Here is a 17,318-nt window from a genome sequence, read left to right on the forward strand (position 1 = left end):
TGCTGCCCCAAACATCGCGCTCCTTTTTCAAAGAGATGGATGAGACCTAGCTCATGGACTCATAGAAAATACAGTGGCCAAGAGGGAATGTGAACTCTGATTTCCCTACACTTAGCTGGTTCTTAGGTTATTCTGTTTTTTTCAGTCATGTCTGACTCTTTGTTCACTCCATTTTGGATTTTCTTGGCAGAGATACGAGAGTCATTTGCAGTTTCCTTCTCCAGCTCATATTATAGATGAGAAAACTGAGGTTGTCAAGGTGAACTGATGTGTCCAGGATCACATGCTTAATGTCTCAGGCTGGATTTGAACTCAGGTCTTTATTCCAGGCCCAACATTTTATCCACTGTGCTACCCAGCAGTTCCTAGGTTCTTAGGTAGAGAATGAATATGTGCCTTTGACCTTGCCTTGCCAGGCTCAAAGTGACCTTAGGACATTGAATGTCAGAGTGGAAGAGTGGAAAAATTATTTAGTCTCCCCCACCTATTTTTTTTTCTAGAGGAGGAAACTGTGGTCCAGGGAGGGAAAATGACAAGAAGCTGAAGTCTTGGTGAGTCAGGTCATCCAAGGCCCTAACATGGGTTTTTTTTTTTCAAACAATGATTTGGTGAAAGTGCATCTAGTGCTCTGGTGGGCAAAGTCTTGGCTAGACACAGAGGAGGAAGAGAGAAGGAATCAATAGATGGATGGATGAATGGCTGGTTAAATGAATAAATGAATGGATGGATGGATGAATGAATGGACAAATGAATGAATGGATGGCTGAATGAATAAATGAATGGATGGATGGATGAATTAAAAGATGAATGAATGAAGTAAATGGATAGATGGATGAATGAACAGCTGAATGAATGAATGAATGGAGCACAGTGGCCAAGGGTCCATCCAGAGAATCAACTTTCAAGGAGCTCATATTCTAAAGGGAAGAGAGAAGCCTGGACAGCTCTTTACCTTCAAGCATTTTGGTAGTAGTGATGGAGCAGGGGAAGGGTAGACGTTATCCTGTGGAGGAGTGGGGATCAGCCTGGCTCTGTTTGGTTCTAGAGGCAAAATCAGAGGTGGTTCCCAGCAATGGGGGAATTGCCAAGAAGCCAGTTAAGGCAGAGTCAGAAAAAAAAAATCTCCTAATCTTTTGCGCTAGCCATGAGTGGCATTGGCTACCTCCAGAGGGATGGATTCTCTTTCTTAGCAGAGGCTGGATGACCACTGGGCAGATTGTAGAGGGGATTCTCTGGCAAGTACTGGTTGGACCTGAGGTTACTGATGTCCCTTCCAGAGCTGACATTTTACTGTTATTCTGAGACAGAATGGGCCGGGGAAAGAAATATTCAAGAATCCAGACCAGATGTGATCTGCGGGTGAGAAGGATAAAGGAGGCTTCCGAGGAGAAAGTGAAGGAAAGGATAAGACGTCAATGAGAGGACTGCAGGGACTAGGATAAGATATTCCAGGTATCCGGAATCCTCTCCTTTTCAGAGAGGGAATCTGAGGCTCAGAAACAATTAGGGGATTTGACTATGGAAAGACAGTGAGTCAGAGGTTTATTTGATTGGTCCCTAGGTTTTCTGCTTCCTGGCAGAGAGCTCTGTGACTCCAGTGACCTCAGTAAGATGAGTAATAATTCATCGAAAAGCCATTTAGTCTAAACATCTGCAGGGCCCTTTGCTAAGTGCTTCAGATGCCAAGCCCAAAACAAGACAGACTTGGCCCTCACCAAATTGGCATGCTACTGGGGAGTGGTGGTGGTCCTTCATTTATGAAGAGGTTCAATGGCGCCACAGGACGATGTCTTGACTTGCATGTGAATTGGATTTCAGTGAGGTATTCACTTCCCTCCATCTCAAAATATTACTAAAACAAAAGCCAACTTCTTATCTGCTACTTAAGGCACTTCACTATGTGGTTCCAACCTAATTTATTGCATTTATACTTCTGTGTGCATGTATTATTTCGTTGTTGTTTATCGTGTTTTGATGAGGACCACTGCCGTGTCATCATGGAGCCATGTCTTGTCTTGTGTGTGAATTGGATTGAAATGAGACAGAGCTGCCCAAAGTCTCTTCCAGAGCCATCCAAGTGCAGTGGCAAGACCAAAGTCGGGACCACTGGTGATGGCCCGGGATGCAATGAATGATCTTGGCACCTTCGATGTCTGACCAACTTCCAAGCTTTCCACCATGTCTGCTTCAGCTGCCTTCATGGCCTTTGGAATAAATTGTACTCATCTGTCCATTCCACCAGAGGAAGGCTTCACCTGCTTGGGGTAGGACCCTTCCCTTCCCCAACTCACAGACTCTCCTGAGACCTGCTTTAGCTGGCCTAGTGGGATGGTTATTGGGGTGTGGGCGCTGAGCATGCAACAGCTTAATGGAGCCACAGGAGAAAGCTGGGTGAAAGGCAGACACCAAAGGTGGATGAACAGCCCTGAAGAGGGCTGGGCAAGCCTCCCAACAGAGATTCGAGGCCTCCCTGAACCCATCATACACCCACTGGGATGTAACACAAACACAAAGAATTCAAAACAAAACCTGCTCAACATACGTATAGTATAGAGGCATTTCAAGAGGAATGGAGTCGTTTGTAGGAAGTAGCACTTGGACTGGGCGTTGAAGGAAATTGAGGATTTTCCAAGGCAGAAATGAGAAGGGGTCTCCTAACAGATGTGGAACAGCACATGTAATTCCACTAAGGTGGCCAATGATAGTTATAGAGAACAAATGATAGGACAGTTGGACCGGAGTGGGGAAACCCAAGAAAGGTAGTAGGGGAGGCAGGAAAAGTCTATAGTTTAGGCAGCGAGGGAGGATAGTAGACAGACCTGTGTTCAAATCTAGCCTCAGTTGTAGACCAGCTGTGTGACCCTGGACAAGTCACTAAACCTCAGCCCATTTCCTTAACTGTAAAATGGGTTGATGTGTAACATTTAAAATTAGTTTCTCTGCTAAAAGTATTATATTTTTATGAGGTTTATTAAGATTAAGAAATAAAGAAAATACAAAATAAGAAAGCAAGTGTCTAGGAGGACCGAATGGCCCATTCACTCTCACTGCATCGTGAGAGACAGGCCTGCTCAGAAGCAGAAGTAGGAAGAGAGAGCGAGAAGAAAGCAGAGTCCGTTTAAAAACCCCTCTCTCCAGATTATGAGGAACTCTGGGAGCTACCAAGGACTCCTGGGAACTGAAGTCCGGGGTTCAAATCTCCATTTTTACAGATGTGATGATCAAATGAAATCTCCACAAAGCGCTTTGCAAACCTTAAAGCTCCATATAAATAATTTTCTTCTCCTCCTCCTTTCTTCCCGTCAATCTGATTGGGCCTCACATGGGCAGAATCAGACCCACCCCTTAGAAAACCATGTTGACAGCTCTTGGGAGGAGAGGTGGACTTCCGGCAGCTGTTGAAATAGTCCAGATGGAAGGTGATGAAGGGCTTCACCAGGATGGGGTCAGTGACGGAGAAGAGAAGAGGGCATAATCCAGAGAAGTTCTGGAGGTACCCTCCTCAGTTTCTCCGACTGTAAAATGGGAGGGAGGAAAGAGGTCAGCATTATTGCACCAGATGATTTTGCTGATGATGTCCTTCCTAAATCTAAAACAAATTCGGAGGGGGGGGGGGAAGGGCTAGGAAGGGCCTCTTCCTCCCAATCTTCCTTCTCCTTTTCTGCTGTAGCTTGCTCACTCCTCTCTATCCTCCGCCTTGCAGTTCATGAGCACCGCAGCCACCCTCTGGACTACATTTCCCAGAAATCTTTAGCGCAGTGCCAGGAAAGGACGCTATGGGTTGTTGTGGAGATGAGCACGTGCAGCAGGGCGGAGAGTAAAATGGGGTGTGGCCTAAGAACGGACTTTGATTGGCCGACCGCTCCTGGCCTCTCCGGAAGTGGCGCGTGATCAGAGAGCCCATGGTACCTTCACCACCTGTCCTCAGCTACGCAGCCAGGGCCTTTCCGGAAAGCGGGAGGCTACAGCTGGCGGAGCCCGTGCCCATGGCCCATTGACCTTTGGGGAGCTGGGTGCTGCCGAGGCCTTTGAGAAATGGAACCTGCGGGGAACTCCCGGAGGTGTAGGCCCGGGACGCGGCTCGCGCGTGCGCAGTACCCCGGCGGGGCTGACGATGCGCGCGCAGCCCCGGCCTCCGAAGGAGCCGCCAACCGCCCGGCCAGGTGAGCGGGAGACGGACCCCTAAAAGGGGGAGGGACACGGGCTTCCGTGGTAACCGCTGGGCCCGCCCTCCTCGTGACGTCACAATGCCAGAGGAGGGCGGCTCCGGGTCACCTTGGTAACTGCCCCGCCCTCTAGTGACGTCATCCGTCTCCCCAGAACTTGGGGGAGGTGTCACAGGGCTGCGTCGGGGGCTCTGGTCAGAGCTCCGTCCCGCCCCCTTCACGGTTAGGAAGCGTCCGTGCTCCGCCCCGCCCCTTTCACAGATATTCCTCGAGGCTCAGCCCTAGTCCACGCTTCCCATCCACCCCTTTTGCAGATGGGGAGACTGAGGCTTCCTCATGGGCTGACTCGATGGAACGGGGCCTGGACCGTTTATCTCCTCCCCTGAGCCACCCCATCCCTCATCCCTTTTAGTTCCAGCCTCCACGATCTCAACACGCCAGGGTGGCCCCCAATGGCGAATGGTCCCTCGCGGCCCCTCCTTCGGGCTGCTTTCTGTATCCTCACGCCTGCACACAGTAGGCATCTAATAAATGCTGATTGAATGAACCCGGAGTTCTGGGCCGAGCTGCTCTTCCCGAGCCCTCCTGGCTGAGGCAGTCAACAAGCATTTGGTTTTGGGCCTGGGGCAGCAGGACCATGGGGGGAGTCGCCCAGCCAGGAACCCAGGACCCGCCTGGCAGCCGCCCGGGGCTCCGAGAGGGGACTCCGAGACCGGAGGCGCCAGCAGCCCACGGCGGGATCAGAGCCAAGGAAACGGAGGGCATTGGGGAGGGGGGCACGGCTAGGGCAAGGACGTGGAGATGAGAGACCCGCAGGGACCCTGGTTTATCCCCGCCACCCCCAGGGTCCCATGATGCCTAGGAGGTGACTTCCCAAAGCCCCTCTCCCGCCGCCATCTCTATGGCTTAGCCTGCTCGGTCAGCATCCCCGGCGCCCTCAGGGCCACCCTCGGGCAGCCTTGTGCCCCCTCTCCCGGCCAGAGATGGAGGGGCAGGGTGTCGGGGACGGCCGCTCCTCCCAGGCTGCTGCGGGAATCGCGCCCGCTGGAGGGCTGCTCTGGGTACGGCCCCCTCCTCCACGCCGCCCCCCCACCCCCCTCCCCGCCAAAGGTCAGGTGACCTGAGCGGTCCTTCCACCCGCCTGCCTCAGTCTCCCCGTCTGTGCAATGGAGGCGACAGGAGGGTGGGCTCTTAGGGAAGCTTTACCTTCGCTGTGGCTTCAGGCGTCCTCCTTGGGGGTGACGGACTCCCCCTCAGCCCGGGGGACGCTGGCAAGGGTGGCTCCTCCGTCCCCAGCTGCCCCCATGCTGCGGGTGTGCAAACCCAGGGGGGAGGGGAGGGGCCTCGGCCCAGCCCGGGACTGCTGCCAGGAAGCCCGACTTCCTCCTGGGCCCCTCCTTTACGTGGAACTCCCTGCCCAGCCCCAGCCGGCCAGGCACAGCCAGTCGGGGCAGCAGCAGCAGGAAGATGAACCAGCTGGGGAACGAGGCCGGGGCCCACAGGTGGGGGGGGCCCTGGGGTGCTGGGGGGCAGGTGGGACGGCAGGTATGTGTGTGTGGGACCCCGAGGGGTGCTGGGGGGCAGGATGGGACGGCAGGTGTTGGGGGGGACCCCCAGGGGTGCTGGGGGGCAGGATGGGACGGCAGGTGTGTGTGTGGGACCCCCAGGGGTGCTGGGGGGCAGGATGGGACGGCAGGTATGTGTGGGGGGGACCCTGAGGGGTGCTGGGGGGCAGGATGGGATGGCAGGTGTGTGTGTGGGACCCCCAGGGGTGCTAGGGGGCAGGATAGGACAGCAGGTGTGTGTATGGGGGCCCTGGGGTGCTGAGAGCAGGATGGGATGGCAGGTGTGTGTGTGGGACCCCGAGGGATGTTGGGGGGCAGGATGGGATGGCAGGTGTGTGTGTGGGACCCCCAGGGGTGCTAGGGGGCAGGATAGGACAGCAGGTGTGTGTATGGGGGCCCTGGGGTGCAGGATGGGATGGCAGGTGTTGGGGGGGGCCCAGGGGTGCTGAGGGGCAGGATGGGACGGCAGGTGTTTAGGGGGCCTCAGGGGTGCTGGGGGCAGGATGGGACAGCAGGTGTGTGTATGGGGGACCCCCAGGGGTGCTGGGGGCAGGATGGGATGGCAGGTGTGGGGGGGGCTCCTGGGGTACACAGACCAGGGTCAGAGCCTCCACTGACTGGATGCCCCTTCCTGGAGAGGTTGGGCCCGGCCCTGCTTTGGGGGACCCAGGAGGGCCTCTGCCCCTGGGTGTCCTGCATCTGGGCACTGGCCATGCCCCGGGGACCCTCAAGTCTGGCCACTGCTGGCTGGAGTGGTCCAGGGGCTGTTGGAGGCAGGGCTGGGCGGGCCTGGGGCTTGGGGGGAGCTTCCCGGGCAGGCGAGGGGTCTGGGGGTGCCCCGACTCCCCACCTTTGAGGCCTCCTCCATGCCCAGCACTCAGGCCTGCCCTTGGGATGTGGCTGCTCCCAGCTTCTCTGGCTCTCCCCAGGGCTCCCGGGCAGAGGGGGTGACTCACCCCAAACACGCCCCGCACCGGGGTCCAAAGTCCGAGGCTGCCCTTCTCTCCCCTCCCCCGGCCCCTCCGCGCCCGCTTTGTGCCCAACTCTGGCCGCTGACCGCCCGCCTTCCCCCAGAGTGATCCGCTTCTGCCCGGAGTGCCGGGGGAGGGTCCAGCCGTCCTTCCACTTCTGCCCCTACTGCGGAGGCTCCCTGCCGGCAGGGGATGCCCCGGAGGACAGAGGCTCCAGGGAGGAGCTTGCTGAGGCTGCCGCTGACGGACCAGGTACAGCTGGGGCCCCAGGGAGGGGTGTCTGGGGCTAGATTCGCACCCGGGCCCCGGGAGCGGGGTTTCTCTGGTCGGCTTGTTGTTGGGCTCGTGCTGGACGGATTGCAGGGAGGCAGAAGAGGGTCTGGAAGGCCTCCTTACAGATGCGGGCGCTGAAGGCTCCACCTTGGGGCCCGCTTTCTAGTCTAGCTTCCCCCGCAGGAGTCTCTGCAGCTGGGTGGCTGGGGGCGCCTCAGTGGGCCTCACCTAGCTCCCCCCCAGGCTTGTCCTGGCACCCCACGGCTGTTGGAAGGACTCCTGGACCTTCTCCTCTGAGGCCGGCCGGGGGGTGGGGAGGATCTGGGTAGAATCTCCGGCTGTTGTCCCCACTGCGCTTTGAGAATCTTCTCCCAGCTCTCCATTTCTGCTTAGCAGAGAGCTCTGGAGGGAGGTTGGGGACGGGGAGCTCACTACCTGACAAGGGAGTGCTGAGACAGCAGGAGAAGCAGAAGATGAGAGGGTCCCGGGGCCTGCAGGAGAAGGACCGGCGGGCAGCCAGGGCCTGGGCTGACCAGCCGAGGCCTGGAACGGGCCCCAAAGATCCGACAGTTGCCCCCCCGGTCTGCTCCTCTGTGAAATGGGACTGGTGGGGAGCCTTTCACGCTGAAGCCAGAGAGCGGCTCGGCCGCCTTCTCTCGTGTCCCGGCCCTGGGCAGGGCAGGGCCGGCTCTCCACCGGGGGCTCCCCCCCTTACGCCAGGCCCTTCCTTCTTCCTGTATCCCACACGGTTTAACCCAGTAATGCCGGCCACGGTGCCGTCTCTCCTCTTGGACCCCATCTCGTTGCTCTGCGTCTTCCCCACTTCTGGAGGGCTCCCCCTCCTGTCCCACTCCCAGCTTCCTGGAATCCCAGAGAAAACGCTACATTCTTCAGGAAGTCTGGACTTTCCTCCCACCGTTCTGGGGCACTTCCTGGCTCGCCTGTCCGCAGCCTTTTGTACATTGTTTGCTTGTCGTCTCAAGTTAGGCTGGGAGCTCCTTGAAGCAGGGATTGTTGTTGCCTTTCTGGGAATCCTCCTTCAGGGCTTAGCTCAGTGCACGGCACAAGGAAGGCACTTCTAGCTGTTCCTCATGCCATCGTGTAAGAGCAGGAGAAGCAAAGCCCCAGCCTTTTGGCATCTGTGGGGAGAGCTTTGGCTTTGGGACAGAGCACCAGGCCGGGATCGCTGGGGGGAGACTCGCAACCTCCTGGCCTCGGTGGCTTCCTCTGTCAGAGGGGGGCTGCCGGGGCCTTAGAATGCAGCCGGGGTGCCCCCAGGCTGCCCTTGAACTTGCCTCCTCATTGCTGCACCAGGTCTCAAGAAGAGGGAGGCCCACCTCTGTCAAGGGGACCAGAGGAAGAAAGCAAAGTGCTCCACGCCGGGCCCCTCACCACCGCCGTCTCCCAGCAAATCCCTGGAGAGCTTCAAGGAGCAAACCTCCCCCGGCTTGCCAGGCAAGGGCAAAGGTGAGAGCAGGCCTATTGGGGCTTGTAACAGTTGAAATTTAGGGTAGATGGGGAGACTGAGGCAGGTAGAAATGAGTTTCTCTCTGCAAGGAGTATTATATTTTTTAGAGGTTTATTAAAGGATAAAGATTAAAGAATATACAAGTAAGAAACACGTGCCTAGGCCAGAGGCCTAGACAAAATAACCTCACATCACGCAAGAGACCGCCTGCTCCAAAACGGAAGTCCAAAAAAAGCCAAGCCCTTCAAAAGCCTTTGAATCTGCTTAAATACCTTCTTGATCTCGGCCCAGGTGAGATTACAAGGCATTCTGGGGAAGTGGAGCAAAGGCTCATGGGGATTGTAGTCCTGTATTCGAGTCTATTTTTTACATTCCCCCGTGTGATCATTTTGGAAAAATTAATTTTTCCCCAAAAGGATCATAAAAACATAATAAACTTAAAAGATTGCAATAGTGTGAGGATAAGAGAAAAAAGAATAAAACCAATAATTGCTGAACACACTGACAAAAAGCCGTTAGGGGGCAGTCCCCTTTGGCATAAAAGTATACATACAAATAAATGTTCAATCAACCACACCCAAAGTTCAATTTTGTGCAGCTTGTGGTCTGAAGGCTTCTTCATGGTGGCTTCTCCAATAGTTCAGTTCTGGATTCAGAGAGGTAGCATCTTTTTTACCTAAACTTCTTCTCAAAAGGAATTTAAACTTTGCAATTTAAATAATGATTTTTTTTTTTTACAGGCTGTAGCTCCCTCCCCTCCCTGGCAGCCCTTCTGTGGGTCCTTGTGTGTCACACCTAGGCTGGCCCTCCGGGGTCCCCTTCCGTAAAACGAGAGAAGGGGTTCGCCAGCCTCTAGAGGCCCTCCAGGGGGCTCCCACCTGGGCTCCTCTCCTGGTCGAGTCTCTTTCAGAGACAGAGCTCAGAGCTACTTCCTGCCCCCCCCCCCCCCCCGCCCTGCTCGCCTCTCAAAGTAGCCAATGGGAGGCCCAGCTGGAGCCAAGAGAGAGGGAAAGAGGGGGAAGGGCCAGGAGAACAGGGTCTGCCGCTCACTTCCTGCTTCCTGCTTCCCTCTGCCCTGGAAAGGGAGGCGGAGTGGAACACCTTCAGGCCTGTGCTCAGGGCAAGGCCGATGGGGCCTCCAGGGCCGACACAGGCTGGAGGGAGGGTAGGGGGGCTCCTCAGAGTGGTGCAGGTGGGAGGAGAGGGAGAGTCCAGAGAGGAGCCAGAGCACCAGCTGGCCTCAGCTCCGGGCCATGGTGGACGGCCCCTCGGCCGGCTTCGGTGGAAGACTGTTCTCCCGGGCAGCCCCCAGAGGTCTCATCCCCTCCCCTCCTCGTCCCCTGTGTGAGACGTAGTGAGCTCCCCGTCTGCACAGGCTCTGACATTCTCCTCGCCTCTCCCCAAAGGCCGATCCCCCCGACAGAAGCAGAAGCCAGTCAGAGAAGCGTTGCCGGAGGCCTGGGGGAAGTTCAAGGTCCTGACAGACATTAAGGGCCAGGGCTGGAGGCTGGGCTCCCCCGTGCTGACTTGGGAGAATGGGCCAACACTCTTTGAAGGTAGGGGGAGGGGAGGAGGAAGAGGGCTGGCAGAAGGTGCGAGGAGGAAGGACGGGGAGGCAGCGCTTGGGGTCCCAGAGCCTCCTGCGTCCTCGAGGCCGGGCTGGAGGGCAGGCGTGGAGAACCTTGGTCAGGGCTGGAGAAGAGCGCCTTGGCCACCTCAGTTTACAGAACCAGGGATGGCGCTGGGTGTAACTGGACTTCCTCTTTCTTTCACAGCCATGTCCGTGTCTGACTCTGAAACCGCCCTTTCGAAGCAGAGATTTTCCCTCAAACTAGTGAGTTGTGAAGGTGGCGGTGGGACCCTCGGGCAGAGCTGGCTGTCTGGCTCAGGCGGGCTGGCCGGCGAGCAGCTCCTCATGTGCTGGCCGGACCTTTGGGGTGCTGTTGGACCAGCCCTCCCAGCCTGGGCAGGGTCTTAGAGCACCCCTTGAAGGCCGCCAGGCTTCGCTCCAAGCCCTTTAGTGAATGAGAAAATTGGAGAAAACCTGCAACAGAGCCAAAGGAGTAAGATTTGCAGAAAGCTGTCAATCGAGAAGCATTCTGGAATGGAGGGGGGGGGGGGGGGGCTGTTGAAAGGAACAGCCAAACTGTGAGAAGGGGTCTCTTGCTCTTGAGACAGGAAAGAGTAAGGACTGAAAAAATCCTACTGGACGGAGTGACTAAAATCCTCAACCTGTTAGCCATATCCCTCAATTCAAGACTATTCTTCTATTCTTCAATTTAGGAGTATTTTAGATTAGGGAAACCTTAAACCCTCTCTTCCATCAAACTTCCCTGTCCTTCCCCTTTTCCTAAATAAACCCCCTTGTTTAAACTATTTAAGGAGAGAGTTATCTATTCGATTTTTCAGGAAACTCACTCTTCCAGAGTTGTCTTCCAGGGTCACCAACTGAAGAAACCAGCTGATGGGAGGGGAGGGAGAAGGGAGGATGGTGGCAGGTCTGGTCTCTCCATCACTATAACCCTTAAATCAATTACCTAATACAATTTGGCACCCCAGATGGGACCTGAAACCACAATCCCTGGCTTCTTGATTGACGGATTTCTGCAAATCTTACTCCTTCAGCTCTGTTGCAGGTTTTCTCCAATTCTCATTCACACGAGGGAGGGGAAACCCTCCTGGGGGAGCCTCAGGTCACCTCCTCCTGTCCTGGGGCTCGGCAAAGCAGCTCCCCTTCCCTGTGGGCCGTGCTGGCCTGTAGCTCTGGGAGAGAGCTGGCCATTCTCCACTGCCGGTGAACTTAGCGGGACACGCCAAAGAGGGGGTGCCTGGCCTGGGTGGTAGGAGGACTCCCTGTAACAGCAGGGCCACCTTCCAGATCGCTCATGGGGAGCTTCCCTGGCCACCCCCTCATCTTCTGAGTGGGGGGCTGAGAGCCCAGCCCCCCTGGCTTCTCTGCCAGACGGGCATGGGGTGCTCTCGGCCCAGGGAAGGCAGGCAGATTCCTGTAGCTGAGACTCCCTCCGTCTTTTGCCATGTCCCAGGCTCTGGGGACAACTGGAAGAGCAGTGCAGGGCCTGGCAGAGCATCCGAGTTTGTCTGCTGCTCAGCGCGGACGCTCCTGGGGGTCCAGGACAGCTCCTGGCCCAGCCCACGGCGGGTACCGGGAGAGCCGAGGTCAGGCCAAGGCTCCGACTCCAGCCTGGAGGCCCGTCCTGGGAACGCTGGCTGGGCACGGCTTGACTTACTTATGGAGCCTTAAGAGTCAGGAGGGAGCCCAGAGGTTGTCTCCAAATGCAGCCCCCCCGACCAGGAGGGAGCCTCGAACCCTTCAGACACTCGACGGCGCCTTCCCTGCGGCCTGGTACCCGGCCTGCCTGGGCACACTTTGTTCAGCCTGGCAGCAGCTCCCCTAAGCGGGCCACACAGAACTTGTGGGGCAGGAGCAGCAGTTCAGGCTGCGTCCCAGCACGTGTGCCCAGCCAGCTCAACGGCACTCTCTGTCGGTCTGTCTGTCTGTCTGTCTTTCTCCAGGACTTCAAAAATGGACGCCTCTTCCATGAGCAGAACTTCTTCCAGAGAGCCGTGAAGCCAAAAGAAGGTGCCTCTGTGGGGAGCAGAAGGGAGGGTTCCTGCCCCCCCTTCAGCAAGCTTTTGCCAGGGAGCCCCCCGATCTCAGCTAAGCCTTTAAAAAGCAGTCTGATGGTCCTGGTTCACACTCTGGTGTGAATGGCTGATAGCCCTCCCCCTGCAGCCCTCGCCTCCTGTCTTAGTGTCACTTCCAAGGAGGGAGAGAGGTCAGGGCTAGGCATTTGGGACACAGCCAGGAAGGGTCTGAGGCCAGTCTGGAACCCAGAACCTCGGGCCATGCTGGGAGGGGGCCTGTAGGCCAAGGCCCGGGGTACTTTGGGCCGTCCAGCCCGGGAATGCTCCCCCTCCAGTCGGCCTCCAGGGCCCACGACTGAGCCAGGAGGCTGGCAGTGGGACTAGCGCAGTTATTCCCATTTGGTAAAGGAGAAAACTGAGGCTCACAGAGTTGATGTGGCATTTGAGGCTCCGGCCTGAAGGCTTCCTGGAGGGGATCCTGGAGCCCACGAGCCCGCCAGGCTCTTCCTGCCTCCTTTCCGCAGCTTCAGTGGCTCGAGGCCGGCCGAGACGCTCGCCGGGAGGGAGAGGGGTTGTGGGGGGCTTCGGGGCTAGCGGGGAGCCCCCCGGGCACGGAGCCGCTGAGTCGAGCCTCTCTGTTCTCCGGCAGTGGAAAAATGGAAGAAATCGCACTTCCTGCCCTTCCTGGCCATCCCGACCTGCATCAGCTTCGGCCTGCACCTGGGCGACTACCGGTGAGTGCGGGCCGATCGGCTGCTCCGAGGCCGGCGAGGCCCCGCGGCGGGGGGAGTGGAAGCGCGTCGCCCCTTGCCTTGGCGTCACCCCCTTTACTCCCGTGTCCCCCAGCTTCATGGTGTTCCCCGACCTGGGGAGGAGCCTTCAGGCAGTCCTGGACGAGCGCCCCGGCCACGTCCTGAGCGAGAAGACCGCGTTCCACATCCTCCTCAGACTGGTAGGTCGTCTGGGATTACAGACGGGGAAACTGAGCCCAGAGGGGAGGGGCCACGGACTCCCTGGGAGCGGTGGGCTCGGCCCGGCTCGCGGCTCCGGGGTGTCGGGGGGCCCCTGCCCCGGCTGAGGGGGCCCTTCTCGTCTCCCCTCAGGTGGACGCCCTGGAGTTCATCCACGACAACGAGTACGTTCACGGAAACGTCTCCACAGAGAATATCTTCGTGCACCCCGACACGCCCAGCCAGGTAAGGCTGTGCTCTTCCCAGAAGGCCGTGGGGGCTCCGAGCCGAGAATCGGGCCCCGAAAGCCTCCGGGATGGGGCTCGGTCGAGCCGGCTAAAGCTCCGCGGCAGAAGGCGCGTCCCCAGGGCTTCGGCACCCTCCGGCAGACCTCCGTCCCTGAGCCGCCTCGGGCCCCTGCCCCAGGCACAGGCAGCGCGCTGGCGGTCCACTAAGACCCCCAGAGCCTTTTCACACAGACCGGGGGCAGTCCTAGCGCTGCCTGGCTTGTCGCGGGGAAGCAGAGGTCAGGCTTGACGCCTTCCCCATTCAACTCCGTCTTCGCACACGTGGCCCCATGGAGCTGTTGGCGTTTGGGTTCCGTCAACGAGCAATTCCTCGACGCCCCTGTGTGCGTCTGTCGAAGCGCCTCCTCTGGGCAGAGCACTTCGGGCCCCGCGGGCCAGGCCAAGCAGGCCGACGCGGGTCTGGCAGGCTCATCCACGCGGGCCCCGCGGGCTTGGCCGGGTGAGCGAGGGCGGCCTCGCTTCTGTCCCGACGGCTATCTCGAGGGAGGGTCGGGACGAGGGCTCCCAAGCCGGGAGTGTCCGAGGCCCGAGATGCCGCGACGTGGCCTCCACGGCCTCCCGGGCTGCAGAGGAGCGCCAACGGCTAGTTCAAGGGACTCGCCCGGGTCCCGCGGCTACCAGGGTCAGATGAACCCGGGACCGCCCATCTGCAGGCCCGACTCCCCGTCCACGGAGCCGCCCAGCTGCCCCCTTCCCGAGAGGCTTCGTTTCTAGCGCAGCCAGATGGTCTCCGGGCGAGCTCGATCCGGCCTCTGGGTCCCAAGGCCCGAAGTTTGGGCAGCTCCCCGGAGCCGCTTCCCTCCAGCCTGACCCCCCGACCTTCTGAGGCCTCCGGCCAGTCCACGGCAGCCACGCTTCCGGGCTTTCCCGCCTGAGGACGCCGGCCCAAGGGGCAGACGTCTGCTGGCGCCACCGATGAACAACGGCCACGCGGCAAAGCGGGGTCGGCGGGCGCTCCCGGGAAGGGACTCATTCGCCCCGGAAAAGCCTTCGGAGTCGGGGGAGCCGCCGCTCGGGCCGGGCCCGGCCTCCACGCACGCACGTTTCCCACTCGGGCTGGATGAGACGGTCTTCCACTGAGGGACGCGAGAAGACGTTCGCCGAAGTGAATGCGAGTGAGCTCCGGCCCGGAGTCGGGAAAGCGAGTTCGGTCTGGCCTCGGACGCCCAGCCGCGGCCCACCACGAGGAGCGCGACGGGCCCTGCCTTCAGAGCTCTGGAAGCGCCGTCCGCGGTCCCCGAGCGGCCGTGCCACACGCCGGGGCGCCACAGAGGGTCGAAGGCAGCCCCTGCCCGTGAGGAGCTCCCAGGACGAGAGCGAGGCGGCACGTCGAAGTACTGCCAGGCAGGGTACAAGGCGGAAGGAGACGGCAAAGGGATGCCTGGGAGGCCTCTCCGTGCCAACAGTGGCCGTCGGCTGGATCCTGGTGGTGCTGGGGAGCCCCTGGAGTTTACCGACAGTGGGGAGAGGGAGGACATCTGGGGTCGGCGGCAGGAGATGACGAAGGCCTGCACAGGGAGGGGGGGTGTTGTGTGTGTCTCAGCCAGACGTTCCCAAGGTCAGTCGGTGGGATGTGCCGACTGGACGTGGGAGGGTGGCTCCTGGGATGCCGGCCTGGACAAGTGCCCCAACAACGGGGTGGAGGAGGAAGGTTCAGGTTTAGACGTACTCCAGGGAGGCCTCCAAAAGGCAGCTGGCCATGGAGGTCGGAGAGAGGCTGGGGCTCTGCATGGAGATGCCCCCGGCACTGATGGCACACTTCCTCTTCTCGCACCCCTCTTCCTTCCTTCTGATTCTGTTGTCTTCTCCCCCTTTCTTTCTTTCCTTCCACCTTCATCTCCTCCCCTTCCTTCTTTCTCCTCCTTTCCTCCCCTTTTCTCCCTTGTTTCTTCTTCCTGTCCATCCTCTCCTCTTTTTTCCTTTCTTCCCCTTCCCTCCCTCTTTCCCAGTTACTTCTCCCTCCTCTAAGAAAGCCCAGAGGGGCCCTCGAGTCCTGTGGCTGGAAGGGCCCCCAGAGATCAGGAGAAGCGGAGCTCAGGTCTTTGTAGCTCTGATCTTGCTGGGCTCTAGAGCAAGAAGGTAGGAGGTGGCTTTGTCAGTTATCGGAGGGCCTGAGGGGAGCAAGGCTCTCTGTTCCCTATTTGCCTGTCCTCTTTGCCCCCAGGCACCCCCCCAGCCTTTAAGCCCCTGGACCAGAGAGTTGGGAGTGAGGAGCTGAGGTCAGTGTCGAGGCTGGGAGGCTGGGAGCACAGGAGGACAGTGACAGCCTCAACGGCACCAGGGAAATTGGGAATGGGGGAGAGTGTGGGGGAAATGGGGGACCTGCAGAAAGCATAACTCGGGGCTGGGCCGGAATTCAGGGAGGCCATTGCTTAGCAGAGCCCTGGAAGAAGAAAAGCGAGAGAAGAGGCATAGAGGGTGGATTGAGGGAAGGGCCCCGAGGCCGGGAGGACCTGGATGAGGAGAGGTCAGCAGTGTTAGGGGCTCTAGAGTGACCAAGGATGAAGGCCATTCAGCCTCATGATTCAAAGATGGTGGCAGGGTAGGGGGGGAACATCAAGGGTGCAGCGGATCGAGATCCAGGCCTCGAGTGGGGAGGACCTCAGTCCAGATTTGGCCCTAGACACTTCCCGGCGGTATGACCCATGATGCCTACCTCTTCCTGCTCTCCTGCCTTGGACCAGGGCACAGTATGAAGTCCAGGATGGAAGGGGAGGGTCTAAGAAAAGAGAGACATAGAGCCTGATCAAACTAGACATCCACTGAATTACCAACAATCTTTCTGTTGTTGTGGAAACCCTTTCCTTCTGTCTTAGAGTCCATTCGGTGTGTCAATGGGGGTCAAGTGACTTGACCAAAGTCATAGCTAGGAAGTATCTGAGGGCAGATTTGAACCCAGCACCTCCTGTCTCTAGGCCTGGCTCTCCATCCACAGAGCCATCTAGCTGCCCCCTTCTATTAGTTTCAACCTTTTCATTTTCTTTTTAACATTTCTTCTTGTCTCATAGAGTCATTAACTTGTTTCTGATCCATTCCAATTTTCAAGGAATCTGTTACGTGGATAAGGCTTATGCTAAGTTCGTAATTCTTTATCCAAAACTCACTTTTCTGCTATTTTCCTCTGGTGCTCTTATTTCACTTATCATCTTTTTAAACTCTTGCTTCATGTCTTCCTGGACTTGTAGTTGACTTTGTGGCTAGGCTGTATTTTCCTTTAAGGCTTTGTTTGTAGTTTGGGTTTTTTTTTTCTCATGGATTTGTGATTTGGACATCCCTGGCAGCATAATAACTCTTTCTTTTGTTTATTTATTCTCCCAGTCTTACCCAGATTGGTACTTTGGGTGAGACCATATTTGGTGCCTTGGTGGTGGGCCTCTCATGGCTTTATAGGGTTCTTGGCTCCTTCCACATATTCTTTGGGTGCTGAATGCTAGGTTCTTCAAGGATCACAGGGGCAGTTCAAGCCAGGGAGCTACAAATGTCTGGGGTCCTGTGTGGTCTATTCATTGCCCCGGGGGGCACCACAATAGACAGTGGTTGGTCTAGGGCCAACGTGTTGGCAAAGATGTGGCACATGTACTGCAGTATGCCGGAGGGGCCTGCTCCATTCCCCCTCTCCATCCCACCTGGGAGCAACGTTCCCATGCCTCGCCCCTCTGCCCAGCAGCCCAACGCGAGCACTTCCTCCCTCCACTGTCTGGGGTAATGCTGGGTGTAAGGGGTAAAATTATGGCTGGACTGAATATTTAAGTGTGTGGTCGTCAGGAATTAATTACTTAATTCTAAATGAATTACTCAAGTCAGAATGGATTTTATGGTAGTTTATTTACAAATAATGAATGTAGTATGAGAGAGAATGAAAGTAAGGAAAATGAGAGAGAGACAGAGACACAGATTGCTATTCTGGTCTGGTCCGAACCAGGCAGGGCTTCAGAGGCCCCAGCAAAGGGGGGCACAGAAGTTAATTAAACACGAGGGGTTTCTCCGGAGGCTGGTGCTGTGAATCTTAAA

At 57.7% G+C, this 17,318-nt stretch overlaps 1 protein-coding gene and 1 long non-coding RNA gene across 9 annotated transcripts in view; one reads left to right on the plus strand and one right to left on the minus strand.

Moving 5' to 3' along the window:
- Positions 1–2,951: 2,951 nt before the first annotated feature.
- Positions 2,952–5,464, minus strand: LOC130453986 (uncharacterized). The gene is made up of 2 exons (XR_008911672.1): positions 5,373–5,464; positions 2,952–3,515 (listed from the first exon to the last, which is right to left on the minus strand). It is a non-coding gene; the product is annotated as an uncharacterized LOC130453986 (long non-coding RNA).
- The window catches only part of VRK3 (VRK serine/threonine kinase 3), a 37,656-nt gene continuing 23,846 nt past the window's right edge, over positions 3,509–17,318 (plus strand). For 5 of the 8 annotated variants that reach the window (XM_007492259.2, XM_056796516.1, XM_007492258.2 and 2 more), the window contains exons 1-9: positions 3,509–4,163; positions 6,806–6,954; positions 8,290–8,442; positions 9,850–9,999; positions 10,219–10,277; positions 11,978–12,044; positions 12,699–12,783; positions 12,896–13,001; positions 13,153–13,245. In XM_007492259.2, the coding sequence (XP_007492321.2) occupies positions 4,036–4,163; positions 6,806–6,954; positions 8,290–8,442; positions 9,850–9,999; positions 10,219–10,277; positions 11,978–12,044; positions 12,699–12,783; positions 12,896–13,001; positions 13,153–13,245 (990 nt within the window). In that variant the 5' untranslated portion in view covers positions 3,509–4,035. Of the gene's footprint in view, positions 4,164–5,583; positions 5,669–6,805; positions 6,955–8,289; positions 8,443–9,849; positions 10,000–10,218; positions 10,278–11,977; positions 12,045–12,698; positions 12,784–12,895; positions 13,002–13,152; positions 13,246–17,318 lie in introns of those variants that run through there. The other 3 variants (XM_056796512.1, XM_056796513.1, XM_056796514.1) reach the window with 2 other exon arrangements.

Source organism: Monodelphis domestica, chromosome 4 (genome assembly GCF_027887165.1).
Source record: "Monodelphis domestica isolate mMonDom1 chromosome 4, mMonDom1.pri, whole genome shotgun sequence".
NCBI lineage: Eukaryota > Metazoa > Chordata > Mammalia > Didelphimorphia > Didelphidae > Monodelphis > Monodelphis domestica.